Here is a 17,473-nt window from a genome sequence, read left to right as displayed (position 1 = left end):
AGGGGAATCTCCTCTCTAGTCAGCTCAGTTCCAAACAGGAGAAGGTGGCACAGTAAGCTGTGAGGTGAAAGTGGTCCTAAGCACTATTTCACTATTACAAGAAAGGGGAAAACTAACTTTCCCACTTGCTCATTCCCATGAAGCAAGACAAAGACAAGCATTGGCTTGTTATAAAAATGCCCCCTGATGCCATAACAATCTGTTTCTCAAGTTTCTCTACACTTCTGGATTTTGGTTACATGGATGGAAGGCTAACCTCCTCCTCCATCACCACTTTTATTCCCTAAGGCTGCCGTTCTATGTGCTGCCATCTAGGAATCCTGTTGAATCAAATAGGAGACAAATAAACATCCATAGGATTATATCACACACATTAAAATAAAGGCATTTTTGTATCGATCCAGTTCCTGATGGATGTATACAAGCATTACATGATGATCAAAGGGTGGCTTGATCACTCCCTTCTGAGCTCCACAACTATCCTCTCCAGAGATACTTGAAATAGCAGATGTTATGTACTCCCCAAAAGCTTATGCCGAGGAATTTAGGTTTTTACAGGGCCAGGGATCTATTAGAATACTCATAGCATCTTTTTAATTCTCCTCATGCCCACCCACAAGAAGTGACAATAATATTCTGTGATAAAAGTCTGAACCAGAGACTTGTCTGATTATCTTTTTAATTATATTTTGATGCAGAAGTAGACTGATTGTCTATTAGAATCAGTATGGTATGGTTGTCACAGAATCTTTTTACTCAGGCATATTCTAGGAGAATTATGGTAGCAACTGTGTCTCCTAGGAGTTCTGTAAAAGAAAGACTTCAAACAGAACAGAAGCCTTGCAGTGCCGCCTTCACTTGTAACCATCCCAGGCTTGTTGCTGCTAGATGGAGATTTAGGGTGGAACGGTGGGGTTATTCAGAAGCTGCTGGTGATTTCTGCCCATTCTTTTTGTGAACCAGGGCCTGGTACCATGAAGAACCGCCCAATTGTAGAGATAACCCCAGAGATCCTGGAATATAAATTAGAATACACACCAGATCTCCGGTGTGAGAAGCAGACAGACTTGGTGCCGATCTGCCACAGCTGCAAGTCCTGCATCTTGAAATGGAAGATGTTCTCCACCCGCGAGTGGTTTCTGAGGGTGAGCCAAGCTTCCCAGAGGCAGTTCTTGGTGGGGATAATCAAACGGTTCAGAAGCCAGGACCTCCTGAATTATGCCTGGAACCTGCTACAATCCACCAACACCAAGGACTTCACCTATTCCCGGTCCTGCGTCAGCTCCAGCTTCACAGCCGCTTCTATCTCGAACCGGGGGCTGGATCCGCAGCAACTGGAGCACTCCATGGTAAACCTCTGGAGGTGGTTCTTAAATGCCAGTTTTTGGACCAAATCCAACTACATCTTGCTTTTGCTGCAGATGTGTGATGCACAGCTGCTGCTGATGGCTGCCAGCCTGATTTGTAGCCTCTTGAGCAAAGGTAAGATCACCACAGAGGTGGGGCCAGGTAACTCTGCAGTGTGTGAGCGGACGGCAAGCGCGATATCAGACACTCAGTCAGGCATTGCATGAATACATGGTGGAAGCAGTGGGACAGCTTCCTTTATATTTGTCCTCACCCCTACATGGGCCAGCTTTCTAGCTGCTGATGTTCAGCTACTACAATTCCTGAAGAGTAAAAGCTGAAGAGACTGTACCAGTATCTTTTGCCCAGAGATCTGCTGGCTTGCTAACATTCATAGATTCACTAGCAGAATAGGGTATTAAGAGTGCAATTATGCCTGTCTCCTCAGATTAAAGTTCCATTGAGTTCAATGGGACTTATTCCCAGGGAAGTCTAAACAGCAGTTCAGCTTAAATCTAGCAGACAATATCAAAGAGTGTCAATGGGACCCTGCCATATAACTGATTCATTTGTGGTTACAGATTTTTACTCCAGTTAGCAAAGAGCATGGATGCCATGCTTCTGCCATACTGTTGATGCGGCACTTTGTTTACAATGGTGGTAATTTAAGTGTGTCATGCACCCACTTCATACACAACAGGGGTGGACAGCCTTCTGTCAAGGGGCCTTTCCCTCAGGGGTTCCTACCAAAACCATACAATGCCAGTGGGCACAGCTGAAGTCAGAATTGGACAGGGACAAGGACAGAAGTGGGTGTGCTGCTGCTCCTCACTTGCTTTTCCTGCCACTCTTCTTTCTCTTGCCACCACCCCATTTCTTCTTGCTCCCTCTTCTTTCCCATGCATCTGGCTGTCAAATAAGGTTCCAGAGCATATGAACTTAGGGAGCTGTCTTACATCATACTAGGGCCACATGCTGCCCTGGGGCCACAGGTTCCCCACCCTGATATGCCCTCGTATCCTAGGAGTAGTGTGGATAGGGGGCGGGAGGAGACATCCTCTTAAGTCTTTGTACCGGGTACGGCCTGTTAGGTAGTCAAGGCTAGGCACGGCCAGGCCCCTGCCAAGGGCCCACAGCCTGGCAAAAGCTCACTGCCAGGGTCCCTGGGACTTGCTCTTCCTCTTTGCCATGGCGGTCTCCTTGTTCACCTGCTTCTTGCTCTGGTCCAGGCAATGGTGGTGGTGAGAAGGAGAAGCAGCAGATGCCACTGCGTGGTGGTTTTCCGCCCGTCAGGTGAGCATGATGAGGAGCAAAAGCGGGTGGTGACTATGCTGGGGAGAGGGGGGACTCACTGAGGGAGGGCCCCATGGAGGGCGCCTTGCCCAAAGGTCCCCAGAAACCTAAGGACGGCACTACCCTTGTCCATGAAGAATTACAAGTAAGAGCTGCTTGTGGACTGGACCTGTACATAAAGAATGACCTGCAAACAAGAAACCCATGAAGTACCCAAATGACAAACAGAAGCAGGTCTGTAGGTTGTGCTGGATTATAAAATGAAGACAAGTAAATTGTGTGGTGCTCTTGCATCATGTCAGAAGCTGTTCCTTTCTCATAATGTGATTCCCCAAATTAAAGATTCAGTAGTACCATTCCATATAGTCCTGGTTGGTTTTCAGACTTCAGAAACTGAGAAGGATGCTGGCAAGTTGGAAAGAATCAAAAGTGTAACTCCAAGGATGATGAATGCCATAGAAAATAAATCATGCAAGGCAAAAGCAAAAGAGGGGAAAATATCTTGGATAATTTCAAATCTTTTAGAGCTAGTTAGGATGAAGAGGCAGAGTATGAGGGCAGGTTATATTCATGTATGTGCGTGCATGCATGTGTGTGTGTGTGACATTAAATGCATCTTTGCCATTTTTAACACAACTTCTGGGATTAGCTGGCTAATAATCAAGAATATGGCAGGCCTAGGGGGGAAGTGGAATAATTTCCTTTCCTTTTACTATCTTAAGGGTAACTGCTCCGCTGAAAATGCTCTTTTCATTAGAAGGGATTCTGGCCATGCCTGCTACATTCCTGCCAGTTATCACCCACCCACCTGATGCACAAACTCACTTCTAGCACTTGTTTGCATTTTTTTAAAAATATGGTTAAATGTGCAGTCATTCAACATTGCAGCTAGTTTGGTCCCGAGAGTAGGGCAAAAAGCATTGGGTATATAAGAGTGGTTCAGCAACAGAATAAGGAGGTGGCATGACAGAACCTTTATCCATGGAGGTTTCTGAGAAAAGATTGGAGAGGCATATGTGGTGCAGTTCGTTTATCCAGAGCATAATGCATTCAGCTACAGACAGGGCAAGCCAATCCATCTTCTGTTTCTACTACTCCATATTACTACTTTGTCAATGGAATGGAGGGTGGTGATCATGAGCACGTAGAGATGTCTCAAGCAGATGGTTCTCCATTTCTTTCCCTGTATCAGAGAGAATTCAGCTCTCTTTTTCTGAGGATAATGTAGCTTTTGGGCTTTGTACACATTTAATTCCAATAATTTGATGAAAACCATAGGATTCCGTTAGCAAACTTAAAAGCAGATAGAACTAAGTCAGTGGACCCTCAGGCTCACATGGATTAATTCCAACATGTCTGATGCCTCAGTTTCACCTCCATTTGGCATCTTCCTTACAGTTTTAATCTTTCTACTCCTGCCAGGTATGGACCAAACAGAAGATGTTAAATTTCCTCCAGAGGAGCCAAACAATTCTGAGTCCCAGGCTCTGAGCCAGATTCCATCCCAGGCCACTGGCTTTTCTTCAGGCATTGAAAACTACCTCACTTCTGAGAAGAGCAGCTTATTTGGTATGATTTGATTTTACATAGATCTATTTGTTGCTTTGAATATGCAGATTCCTTCATGAACTTAATACTCTTTATGACAACCTTATGAGGCAGTACTATTTGCACTTTGCACAGATGGAATCAAGACGCAGTGCAGTTAAGTCCAAAACCCAGTTTGAATATGTGTGGCTTGGCTACCTTGGTTCTCATCCAGCCTGATTTCCATGCTGATTTTATTTCTGCCTGATGTCTGTGATGAATGTGAAGAGCACATGGAGGTGGGTGCTGGCAGGAACAAGCAGAGGGATGGAGCACCTTATGGTGTCAGAGCATTTGAGATCACCTGGTCGGAGCTCTTCCATCTAACACGCATAAGAGGAACGTGCAATGCAGAACTCAGGGCCACCTTCCCTGTCCTCGGGCCCTCCAGATGTGTTTGTCTGCAGCTCCTCTTATCTCCAGAAGGCATGGCCACGGATGCCCTGCTAATGCTGTCACAGGACTTGCCTCTGTTTCTGTGTCGCGCTGCTCTGTTAACTCGGTATAGATGATGACGACGACGACGACGACGACAAGGGTATTTTTATCTTGCCCCTTGGTAAAGCAACCTGGCAAGTTAGAAAATATGCACATGCTTTCTGTGTGATTTCCACAACAACCCACTGTTCTTGGCAGGGCTGAGAGATTGTGACTGGGCCAAAGTGAGCCAGTGGCATGGTGGCAAAGTGAGGGACGGAACCCGTGTCTCTGCGGTCTAAGGCTTTTCCCACATGGAGCCCCTGTATTATTTATTTATTTGGAACATTTGTATGCCGCCCCATTTGCAAAAAGCCTCGGGGCGGCTTCCAAAACAAATAAACAATTATACAATTACCTTAAAAATCTGGAAACATCTCGGCACAGGTATAAAATCAATGAATACAATCAACAATTCAAATAGCATTTAAATAAAAAGGTCTTGGCCTGGCGCCGAAAAACAAATAACGACGGCGCCAGGCAGACCTCTCTGGGGAGCGCGTTGCATAAGTTGGGCGCCACCGCAGAGAAGGCCCTCCTCCGAGTACTCTGTCTCCTAATATCTTTCACGGTGGGTTCCCGGAGAAGGGCCTCTGCCGCCGATCTCAAGGGGCGGGTGGGCATATATGGACGCAGTGAGGCAATGTCTGGTTGTCTGCAGTCTTGCAACTCTAATCCGCACAAGCACCATTTCTTAGTGACTCTAGCAGGACTTTGCACGCGCACGAGAGGGACAGTCCATGACCGCATGTGTCCAGGCACCATTTCTCTTGCCTCTCCCATCGTCCTGTGCCCCACCTACACTACCTTTGTGCCCTTCTGGCCATGCATGTGGTGAATGCGACTTGACTGCGCATCCTGCTTTTCTAATACCGCTCCGTCTATAACTATCTTACTGCAAAGTATGGCTTTTCAGAATTCCTTCATTTAGAAATACAGAGACACAGCTTTTCTTCTGCTAATGCCCTGTTCAGCTTCCCGACAAACATAGCTGCTAGACAGGGGTCCTGTTCTCAACACCCCATGTTTCACCTTAACTAAGTTATCTGGCATATTTTATTTTTAATTGATTATTACCATTACATTTCTTTTATATTCTGCCTTCCTCCCTCAGCTTACTGTGTTCTCCTCTCAGTTTTATCTACACAACAATAACCCTGTGGGTTAGGCTGAGAATCCGTGAGTAACTCAAAGTCACCAAAGGGAGTTTCACGGCTAGGTGGAGACTAGAACCCAGATCTCCCGAGTCCCTGCCCCACACCCTTAACACCACACTGGCCTTACTTTAGTTGACATTACCTGTGAAAGTCCTTTCTCCTGGAATGCCACTTCCATCTGTCCATCCCCTGCAAAGATAAACCAGTGACCTCCGCACTAGGTTTCATGCTGATAATTCTTTGTGTGCGTGTGTGTGTGTGTGTGTGTGTGAATTTTGTTCTGTTTAAACGTGCAAAGGATTCCACCCTAAGTCGATGCTACTGCTGTCTTGAAGAGTCCAAAGGAGATGTGTCTCCTTTGGAAGGAGTGCCTAGATTTTTCTCCTTTTCTGCAGCACTTTGCTGCTATAGAGAAACAAAGCCTCCTGCCACCACACTGCATCACCACCACTGCAAAGCTGCCTCACACCCTTTCAGACTTTTAAATGTGCAATCCTTGTGCAAATCTGTTCCTCTACAATGCCACTAAGAGACCTGATTTAAACAAACAAAAAAGCAAGGCAAACTAGTGTATCAAGAAGGTCAGTTCCATTGCTAAAGACTATGTATTCTGCGAGTAAAACAGTGTAAGAAACAATTATGGTCACGACCTCCTGCACATTTGGACAAAGAGAACTTTTCCGTGCTAGGTGAGGAATGCTGGGAGTCGTAGCAGCTTTTTCTGTCTAAACATCCATAGATTTATGCCTTCAGTGGCTGCTAAAGCCAGAGGTTGCCGAAGGATATTGGTTTACAACAGGAAATATGAAGCCAGCAATCAGGAAAGGACGGCCCCCTCCAACTCCTCATTCACTTTCCCCAGGGACAATTCCTCTCACCCTGCGATTTTCCTGCAGTTTACTATCCAGGCCATCAAAGAAAATGGGCAGCTGTTCTGCTTATTCCCTCCTTAATGGCTATCGCACACTGAGCGAAAGGTCTGGAGGACTACTGGGGAAACACAGGCTCTTTGCAAAAGGGCTTCTCCATCTGGGTAACCCATGCGATGGAGTGAAAGACTCATGGTGCTTCCCTGTCTGGAAAAGCTGCAAGTCCTGTGCTAGAGCTTCGACACTATGCTAAGTACAGACCAAAACAATGAATGGAACTGGATGAGCTCAGCATCCCGCAGAAGTAGGACCCCCTCCCCACCAGGGTTTTCGATTATATGAATTTTGAAAATACAAGGCGTAAATCCAATCACGAACCAGTGTCCTGATCAGACTAAGCCGTATGTCAGAGAAGGCAGTGATGGGAATGGTTGGCGTTCAGGTGTTCAGGCCATTCAGCTGGGATGGGATGGCTCTCCCGATAAATAATCAGGTTCTCGGTCTGGGGCTGCTTATTGACCCAGCACCATCACTGCAGGGACAAATAGCCTCACCTGCCTCAGCATATAGAAAACTTCCTTGATGTTTGGAAAAACAAGCACACTTTTTTTCCCCCAGAAAAATCCTTTTGCTATTCTGCAGCCCTGTGATGTGTCAAAGCACACACAAAAACTTGAGATAGGTCGATGTCTGTGTCTTGGTGAGGTTGTGTGACTCAGGTTGTGGGAGATCTGGGTTCCAGCCCTGACTCAACCATTGAACTCACTGGGTGACTCACAGAGCTGTTGTGGTGTGGATGAGAAAAGGAGGACCCTGTAAGTCGCCTTAGAATCCTTGCAAGAGGAAGAAATGTGAGGTATGAATGTAATGTAACAATAAATGAAGGTTCTGGTCACTTTAGAAGGCAACCTACTTTGCGTTGGGGAAACTCAGAATCTCTCTGGAGCAGAGATCTGACTTGGGCGTCATACAAATCTTAGGTGCACCCCTAGTTTAAACCTCCATTCCCCAACCTGCTGCCCATCCAGACATACTAGACAATCATCCCAAGCAACATTGTAAGTCTGATTTAAGCATTAAGTTATGCCATTTCAGCAGAGCACTTTAGACACAGTTTTTCCTTTAACCAGGCCCCCAGGTCTGTGTCCATTCATATACCATCTGCATTTAGCCTGGGTTTTCTGCAGGAAAGGGCAATTCTCCTAAACATAACAGTAGCGACCTGTTGTGCTTCACCCTCCAATCAATTTCAGTCTATTAGTGTTTCCTTGCTGATCATTTTTATTGTTACATAAAGCCTCTGTGCATACACAGAATGAACTGTTGAGCTCTTTCTGACATTCATTACCCCAAACGCCCTTTACGAACTCTTCTGCTTCTCTCCCTTGCAGGAGGAGTGCTGTGAAAGTGGGCACAGCTCTGCCCTGCCTGCTGTGTACCTAACTGGACTACTCTCTAATGAGGATATCTAGCGATCGGGTCTGCCTCTTCAGGAGGTGGGAGCTCCCCACTGGAAAAACTACCTATTTCAATGGCCCCTCCATCAGGAGGCTGCAGCTCCTCCCTGTTCCCACAGCTGAGTAGAATGACCCCTTCATCTGTCCTTGGGCTAATCCACCCCCCAATATCTATTTCCTGCAGAGCCCACAACTGGGGTTTGAACCATTTCGCCAACAGTCTCATCTTTGGAATCTGAGTTGCCAGTCCCACCCAGCTGAGTAGCTCCCCATGCACGCATATGAGACCTGACAGGACACACACGCACAACACTGCCAGCCCAATGACCCTGTCAACATCCCAGGGTCTGATCAAGACGGCCTGGTGCATTAGCTCCGTTTCCGACAAAGCCCTCGTCTGTATCCAACAAATATATGCAGAGAGCTCTTACTCAGAGGCACAGTCGGCTTGGTCAGCTGTATTCTGTGTGCTGCAAAGATGCAGAAGGTGAGTGCAAGCTCTGTTCTTCTCATCATATACCATTTGCTGGCTTCTGTGTCCTTGCCACAGATAATCTACATGCACCGTGGCTTTTGTCCAGAGAGTCAGATCAGCTGTTTGGAATCCCATTGGAGGATGTGGACCATCCCAGTCAGTATTCAGTGGTATTGAATGTCTCACCCCCTGTGCCTGGCCCTTCCCAGAAGACCGTCAGCGTGAACAAGTTCAGAGATTTCATTCGCTGCCTGCCCATCTACCTGTCTAAGCGCATCTTGCGTAAGGATTTCTTAACCTCCTCACAGTTCCTCAGTGCTTCTTTTTGTGCCAACACAGATAAATGCATTGCTCTTTGTGATCTTCCAGGCATGCTGGATTCCAAATCTCTGACCAGATGTGCCTATGTGAGTCTACACTGGCTGTTCCTGGTCAAGCAAATTAGGAAGGACATCCTAGCGGGTCATTCCCTCCGAAGTGAGATTGCATTCATGCAGGTAGTGTGAGATGCTGCGTTGCCCTTTTCAGTGTGGAGCAGGAGCAGAGAACTGCCATGTAGGACCAGCAGGGACCTCTGTTACTTCACCAGCTACAGGGCTTCCTGCCCAGTTTGAACTACAGTGGTATCTCAGCTCGTGAATGCCTCAGTTCACAACCAAATTGGGTCGCGAACAGAAATTTAAAAAAAAATTCCTCAGGTTGCTAACTCTGCATCGGGTGACGACTGCAATCATGCCCATCTTCCCTGCACGGGTGTGATCATGGTTGTGCTCGGGGGGGTGGGGGAATGACTGTGATTGTGCCCATCTATGGCCGCAGACAGGCTCCTGCAGGGAACATGGGCACGATCGTGGTCATGCTCGGGGGGGCAAGGGGGAGATGGCTGTGATTGTGCCGGTCCTCCTTGCCCAAGCACGACCGCGATTGCCCCGTCTATGGCTGTGATTGTGGTCTGGCTCGTGCAGGAAACACGGGCATGATTGCAATTGTCCTTGTGGGGGGGGGGGGGAATAGCCGCGATTGTGCTCGGGGGGTGGGAGAGATGGCTGCAATCACACCCATCCTCCCCACCCACGCGCGACCGTGATCGCCCCATCTATGGCAGCAATCAGGGTCACTCTAGCGCAGGGAACATGGGTGCAATTGCGGTCATGCTGGGGGGGTTGAGATGGCTGCTATCGTGCTGGGGGTGGGGGGACATGGCTTCAATCTTTGTTGTTCTTTGTCACTTTGCTTCAAATTTTTGTGACTAAAAAAAAAAAAAGTTACAGAACGGATTAACCTTATTTACATTGAACCTTATGGGGAAATTTGACTTGGCTCATGACCAATTTGGGTCGCGACCAGAGTTGTGGAATGGATTAAATTCATGAACCAAGGTACCACTGTACTGCCCTTCTCCTCCAGCTGAGAGTCCTGTTTGACATGCTGTGACCGCTCTTGTATGTGTGTGGCGGGTGGGAACATATCTGTATTTCAGGCCACAATGGCAGGACATATTTGGTGAATTGTTCCTTTGCATCATGTTCACCTGAAAGAATGGATTTACACTGGTAATACTGCTTGTTGACTTTGAATCTGCCAGTTCTTCCTATGTTCCTGTGCTTATTCTTCCTCTGTTTACTCATATATTGGATTGATGTGAAAGTATAGATGTGTGTGTTCACTTATCACTCTGCTAACACTAAAAACAAGGACAAACTTTTCACAATAGCTTCACATTCAGATACTTTGTTCCAGTAATAATCAAATGGCATGCTGGATCATCTAAGAAAGAGAAAACTACCAGATGAATAGGGCATGGAGAGCATGTGGCCATGTTTAGCCATGCCGCACATTGATAAAAATGAGAGTGGAATTCCTTGGTTAGCATAACCCAACCCATCTGCATATATTTTGTTGAATAAAGAGACATTGCATGAGCTGGTCTTCTTTAGTATGGGATAGCCTGGGATTACAGGGCAATCCAGCTATGCTTACTAATTTTAGACAACAAGAGGAAGATACATAGGCATTTTAGGGCCATCTATGAGCAAGGGATGACAAGGAGCTTACAATTTCCATATTATATTTTCATTAACTAAACCTGCATACAATTTCCAAGGGTGTATCCATCTCTTTCAAATGTGACATGGGGAGCTTCATTAGGTTATTCTGTGCCAGACGTCACTCATTATATGTCAGCTACTTGTTTTTTTGTTTTGTGATAGACTGATGCCTCTCAAGGAAAGTCGCAGCCCAGACCTCCCTGCACCACCAACTAAATGTGCTCAGGGTATGGCATGCAACAGTTGCCAAAGGTGGTTCTGCCCACCCAAACAGAAGCTGATAAATACCCTGTCTCAGTTGCAGGCCCATCTTTTCAGCGGCAACGTCTATATTCTGCATTATAACCTTGTGTTCTCTCTTTTCTGCTGCAGGGGTCATGCCCTAAAGGAGCAATTTCCAACTATGCCAAAATAGTCAAGGTTGCTGTACCTCAGATCAACAAAGATGGTGACATCATCCCAATCAAAGGCAAAAACAAGCTACTACCAAAGGTACATTGTGAGTGTTCTTCATTCCTGGAATTCCTTGGAGTGGAATTGAGTAGATGGTGGGATATTCCTGGGCTCCACTCAGTTATCTGCTACTGATTGCTTCACTTCTGTAGACTTTTCACCAGCAGGAACTTTTCATGGAGTATGGGAGGGGTGGAGCTATGCCAGCCTGTTTCTTCTTTCCAAGAAAAGGAATAATTGCCAAAGTCCACACAGCCTGTACTGGAAGTGTGTGTACCAGTCCTAGCACAGTCTCCATATTGCTTACATTTGGTTCCTCGTGGGCTTTTTTGGAAATGATTAAGCTCAAGTTCTACTTCCATCAGTTGAATTTGGAAGCTACCCATTTCTCTGAGTGCCCCCCTCACTACCACTCAACATCATTGCTCTTTGCTCTTTGCTTTAAGGAGTCCGAACTCATGCAGAAAGCTTATCACGGCCAAGAGACAGACATTGTGAAGTTAGAAGAAAGGAACATCTTCTGTAGCAGCTATAACGTCCGTGTTCTGGTAGACAGGTCTGTGTAATTGGAAAAATGCAGGTTTTCCCTCATGCTTCCTAGCTTTTCCCTCCTAGCTTTTGCCTCAGAACTGCTGTTTCACAGCACACATGGCCTTCCATTAACCCTCCAGGTTTTTCTCCAGGATTTTGGATATTTTAAAAATAGCGCACAAATACAACACTGTCCTTGGTAGCAGCATCCTAAGGGATATGCCCTTCCTCTTCCTTTGCCTTGAGGTTACATATCATCCATGGAGGACTTGAATGCCATCATTCTATACCAACCGGTATTGCAACTCCATGCAGAAAATGTGTGCTTATTAGGCACTCCCATGGATCATGGCCAGCATGGAAGAGTAAATAAGGGCTCGCATTTCAATATATTTTTTCTTCTTTCCAGCCTCAGACAGGGCTTCCTTATGGGGTCAGGCTTTTTAGCCCCTAAAGAAGAAGACACCAAATACCACCAAATTTTCGTTGCTTTGTGTCATTATTGTTACTGAAGCCTTGCAGTCATTGAAATCTGTTCTCTTTGAACTGATCAGTACTAGATGTCTTACACCCTAAAATCTAACTGTTTGGAATCTGTATACCCCACCAAAAATAGTAGCATAAGAAGCCAGATCTCTGGCATATCACATCTATTCATTGCTGCAACCCCTGCCAGAAGATCCTTAGAGTGCAAACATCCCAGTTATTATGGGAGGACAGAGAGGCATGTACACCAAGGTTGTACCCAAGTTGCTTGTACTGTAAGAAGCTCACAAAGCATGCTGCATGCAACAATAAGGTTGAAATGCCTCTTCTGGCAGTGAGGGATTCAAGCTAAAACATGCATCTGTTTTGGCCCGCTTCATTTGCCTCTGGCCTGCCCGCCACTGAAATGCAATCTCTGAGAGCTTCTCCAAAGTGGAATTCAGCCCTTAGGCTGAAAACAGCTTAATATTCCCACCCTAGACATAGGAGTCAATCTGGCTGCCAGGATCAAATGTTTTTACAGTGAAGGCTGCTGCAAACAGGACTCAAAACAGGCTCCGAAGGAGAATGTCACAATGGCCTTGCTGGGATTAGGCAGATGTGGGTTTGGATTGGAGTCCATCTGGGATCCCTGTGACAGCTGCCATGAATTCCACCACTGGAGAAAGGCACGGTATCAATGACATAAATACAGTAAGTGTATCAAAATAAATCAGGAGCTCACTGTTGCTTCTGTTTTCTCTCCAGTGTGGATCCCAACAGAGTGGTTCACTACAGTGGTGGAAAGCTGTTGGCCTTTGGTTCTACAGACCGAAAAATCCATTTTCTGAACGTGAATGACCTGAAGCCTGTCCCTCCTCTCCTCTATGGACATGCTGGTAGCATCCGGGCTGTGTACCTCAATGAGCCGAAGGGATTTCTTCTGAGTGGCAGCTATGATCTCAGCATTAGGTAAGCCATGCTGCTCCCAGTGTGTTTGGGTAGCGCCAGCCAAGTGTGGGCAGATGTCAGGCTTGCAGAGCCTATTTGGTTTTTTACTAGAACCCCAAGACTAGAGGTGTGGTATATTCTTCTTGGACAGTCATCTGAGTGGGATTGTGTAAATTGGTGTCCTGCAACAGCAGGGGGTTGGACTCAATGGTCTTCTTGGCCCCTTTGAACTCTATTGTTCTATGATTCTCTATTTAGAATTAAAACCTTATGGGCCCAGGAAATTGTTCTGGGTATCAGAACTGAACAGAACTCATAGTCCTTGCTCCTCCTTACTGTAAACTTTCCTTGTTTTGGCAGTATAATTTTGGGTTGGGTTGCTGCTACTGTGAAGCATTTGGAAGTCTGAAATCCTTATTGATCTAATGTAAATCACCCGATATATATCTTTCGATTCCCTCTGCACTAGGCGTAATCTGGAAATCATGTTATGCTCACTTTCTATTGCAATCAATGTCATTTAAGTGCTTAAACATGCCTCACTTAGTATTATACCCCTTGATTTTAAATTGGTTAAGGTAGGCTATTTGGCATGTACATCTAAGAGGGAAACCCACCAGTAGAACATGGGAGTGATGCAGGAAGCAGGCAGATCACAGAGCATTGGTAGAGCAGGATAGTAGGCTTTACTACTGTCTCTGGGACTTGAATTGGCAAAGAAAGTTTGCCTTGCAGGACAAAATTCCACTGGTGGGTCGCCTTAAGAAAGGATTTGGGAATGTGTGTGTGAGGTCAGGACCCTGCTTTTTTCCACATCAGTCCTGCTGCCTTCTTCTGTTTTTCAAATCTTATCAAAATGGCAGTGATGACCAGTTTAGAGGTTCCCTGTCCAATATGAGCGGCAGGCTCAGCTGTTTGCTCTTAATTGATTTTGAGTCTCTGCTGCTGCTAGAAGGAGCCGTATACTTTAGATGACAGTCCCTGGAGAAAGCATGCATTTTCCTGCCTCTGACTTCAGAGTCTTTATACCATTAAAAAATAGCTCTGTTGAAGGAGAAGAAAGGGTCATTTTGACTTTTGATGTCGCAAACATTTCTAATAACTGAGAACTGAGCTCCTGAGCAAGCATCAGGATAGTAAATTAGGAGTTATAATCATATTAAACAACATTAACAACATTTATATACTGCCTTTCATTTCTGAATACTAGGGCACTTCACACAGTAATAAAATAAAATTCCATAAAATATCAGATCTAAAGCACCGGATCTCATCTGATCTCGGAAGCTAAGCAGGGTCCGGCCTGGTTAGTACTTGGATGGGAGACTGACTGGTAATACCGGGTGCTGTAGGCTTTGAGGCAGAGGCTGGGAGAGAGTGCTGAGGGTGGCCAGGGGACTGGCAAAGACAAGGTTAGAGCTGGGCAGAGGAGCAGAGAGGCAGGAGCAGCGGAGAGGAAGGGAGGCGGGGCCAGAGAGGCCAGAAGGAAGCAGAGGGGCGGGGCCAGTGACCTGTGAGACTTATAAGGCCGCACTCAGCCGGGCGTCATCCCTTGTCTGTGTCCCTTAGCTGCAGCCCGGGCTGCCCAGGGACTCCCTTCCCTGGGGGCAGGGTTCCCCCCCCTCCAATTTAAATTTTTATTTTATCCGTGTGTGTGTGTGGGGGGGGGTTGTCTGGGAGAATTGGGCAAGTGAGGAGTAGTGCAGGACAGACAAGGTGGGGGACCAAGGTAGGGTCTCTGAGGGGTTCCCAATGGCAGGCCAGGAGATGGCCTTGGCGGGAGTCACAGGTGTTGCTGTCCGCTGCAACAGCTGCAACTTGCTTGCCCTTCTCCCTCAGGAGTGGCAGGAATACACTTGTCCTCGGTGCAAGTTGGTGACCCTTCTAGAGGAGGAGGTGAGGTGCCTGAGGGCTGAGAGAGCTCTCAGGCCCTTTGGAAGCAGTTCCCCTCCCAACAGAGGGTTGAGGGAGGGGCCATGGGAGGAACAGCCTGGGAGACATGGAGGCATGTCACCCACAGGAGGAGGAGGCCAGCACGGCCTCCTCCTTCTCCTGGCACCAATCTGAAGCTGGGAAACTGGTTCTCTCCACTTGGGGAGGCTGGGGCTGATGAGGCCTCGGGGGACCAGCAGGACCCCCAGCCTGGGACCACATGCGGCAAGGGGGCCGCTGCAGGAGAGGTGAGGGCCAGGGCACGGCCACCTACCACCACTGGGAATAGACAGTAGTGAGTGATCGTAGTCGGGGACTCCCCGCTGAGGGGCATTGAGCGGTGGTGTGTTGCCCTGACCTTGAGGCGAGGAAGGTCTGTTGCCTGCTGAGCACACGCATCCAGCATGTGAAGGATAGAGTGGAGCATCTTGTTTGCTCCGGGGGTCACCAGCCACTCCTGGTGATCCATGTGGGCACAAACGATGCGGCCAGACAAGGTGTGGGTGGGATCACCAGGGACTTCAAGGCCTTGGGGAAGAAATTCAGGGTCCTTAAGTCCCAAGTGGCCCTCTCAACTATCTTACCAGTCCAGGGATTTGGGCCAGGCAGGGATAAGAGTGTCGCCTAGGTGAATGACTGGTTTAGGGTGTGGTGCCAGAAGGAATACTTCGGGTTCCTCAACCACAGCACCTGGTTTCTTGCCAATGGACTTCTGGCAAGAGATGGGTTGCACCTCACGAGGATGGGGAAAAGGTCCTTTGGAGATGCTCTAGAAAGCTTTGTCTGGAAGACTTTAAACTGAGCCGGGGGGGGGGGGGGGGTCAGGCCCCCCAGAAACTTGTCTACACTGGACAAGTGTGGGGAGAGGAGCAGGGCTCTGGGAGCAGGGTTTTAGAGGTACTGCAGGGACCGACAGGACTCCTACAAAGAGAGGGTCGGTATCAGGAAGGATGGGAGGAAGCAGGAGGCTGAGAACTCCAAAGAAAGGAAGCTGTGGGAAGGAGTTGGGGTGCATGTACACCACTGCTAGGATCATGGGTAATAAGCGGGAAGAGCTTGAAGCTCTCCTGGGAATAGGAGGGTATGACCTGGTGGGGATCACAGAAACTTGGTGGGATGAAAGGCAAGACTGGAATGTAAACATAGAGGGGTATCACCTTTTTAGAAAGGACAGGAAGGGAAAGAGGAGTGGGGGCATAATTTTATATGTCAGGGAAGGGATAGGATGCAGTGAGAGAATGCAGCACAGATGGGGATTCGGTAGAGGCAGCCTGGGTGAAACTAAGGGGTTTTGATAGGGAAAGAGACCTGACAGTGGGGGTATGTTATCACCCTCCAGGTCAACTTAAGACCCTGGATGATGTCTTGACAGATCAGATTCTAAGGATATCTCAGGGGAGGGACACAGTAATTATGGGAGAATTCAGTCTCCCGGATATTAGTTGCGAGACTCACTCAGTGGTGACAGCCAGGTAACGTCGCTTCCTAGAAGCTATAGAGGGAGGGTTTTTCACACAGAGCGACTGAGAGGTTACGGGGTGGGGGAACATCCTTGACTTGGTCTTGACCAACAAGGAGAAGCTGATAGATGAGGTACAGATTAGGGGAGCTCTGGATACGAGTGATCACTCCATCTTTTGCTTTGAGATCAGGGGACTGGGGACGTGCAGCAGGACGAGCACTAGAAGCTGGGACTTCAAGAGGGCCAACTCTGGCCAACTGAAGGCCAGACTGGGGAAAGTCTCCTGGGATAGGTTACTGGAAGGCAAGCGAGTTGAGGAGGGGTGGATGGCACTCAAAAGGGAGGTTTTGGAGGTGCAAGCCTTGACGATACCTCTAGTTAGTAAGGTGGGGAGGCGGAGGAGAGTGCCGTCCTGGATGCGAAAGGAGGTGGTTAGAGGGATTAGACAAAAGAGGAACCTCCGTAGGAAATGGGTACTGGGGCAAATAGACAAAAGGGTATACCAGGAGGAGGAGGCCCATTGCAGAAGGATTCTTCGCAAGGCTAAGGCTGATTACGAGCTGAGACTTGCCAAGAATATCAAGAGCAACAAAAAGGGCTTCCTTCAGCATGTAAATAGGAAGAGGAAGGGGAGACAGGTAATGGGACCGCTAAATAAGGAGGAAGGAGATCCAGTGACTGATATGAGGGAACAGGCACAGATGCTAAATGACTATTTTGCTTCTGTGTTCTCCCCAAAGCAGGACAGGGCAGATCTGCATGGGAGATTAGATGAGGCTGGGGACTTAGGGGCACAGATTAGAGTCACCCCCTTAGAAGTTGAGGGGCTCCTCAGGGCACTGGATGGTACAAAGGCTCCAGGCCCTGATGGGTTACACCCGAAGGTACTTAGAGAGTTGGCAGGGGTTCTCTCACACCCACTGGCTTCCATTTTTGAGGCCTTGTGGAGAATGGGTGAAGTTCCAGAGG

The 17,473-nt window shown here is 47.5% G+C and overlaps 1 protein-coding gene across 1 annotated transcript in view; it reads left to right on the top strand.

Annotated features, from left to right (window-relative positions):
- The first annotated feature begins 974 nt into the window (after positions 1–974).
- CDRT1 (CMT1A duplicated region transcript 1) overlaps positions 975–17,473 on the top strand; it is a 39,609-nt gene continuing 23,110 nt past the window's right edge. Inside the window, exons 1-6 of the mRNA XM_044453858.1 lie at positions 975–1,499; positions 8,623–8,944; positions 9,032–9,159; positions 11,083–11,202; positions 11,610–11,719; positions 12,928–13,131. Of these exons, the coding sequence (XP_044309793.1) occupies positions 975–1,499; positions 8,623–8,944; positions 9,032–9,159; positions 11,083–11,202; positions 11,610–11,719; positions 12,928–13,131 (1,409 nt within the window). The remainder of the gene's footprint in view (positions 1,500–8,622; positions 8,945–9,031; positions 9,160–11,082; positions 11,203–11,609; positions 11,720–12,927; positions 13,132–17,473) is intronic.

The sequence above is a fragment of the Varanus komodoensis genome, unplaced genomic scaffold (genome assembly GCF_004798865.1).
Source record: "Varanus komodoensis strain SLA01 unplaced genomic scaffold, ASM479886v1 scaffold7_1, whole genome shotgun sequence".
NCBI lineage: Eukaryota > Metazoa > Chordata > Lepidosauria > Squamata > Varanidae > Varanus > Varanus komodoensis.
Note: the sequence above shows the minus strand (reverse complement) of the source record. Positions and strands in the feature narration are given on the sequence as shown.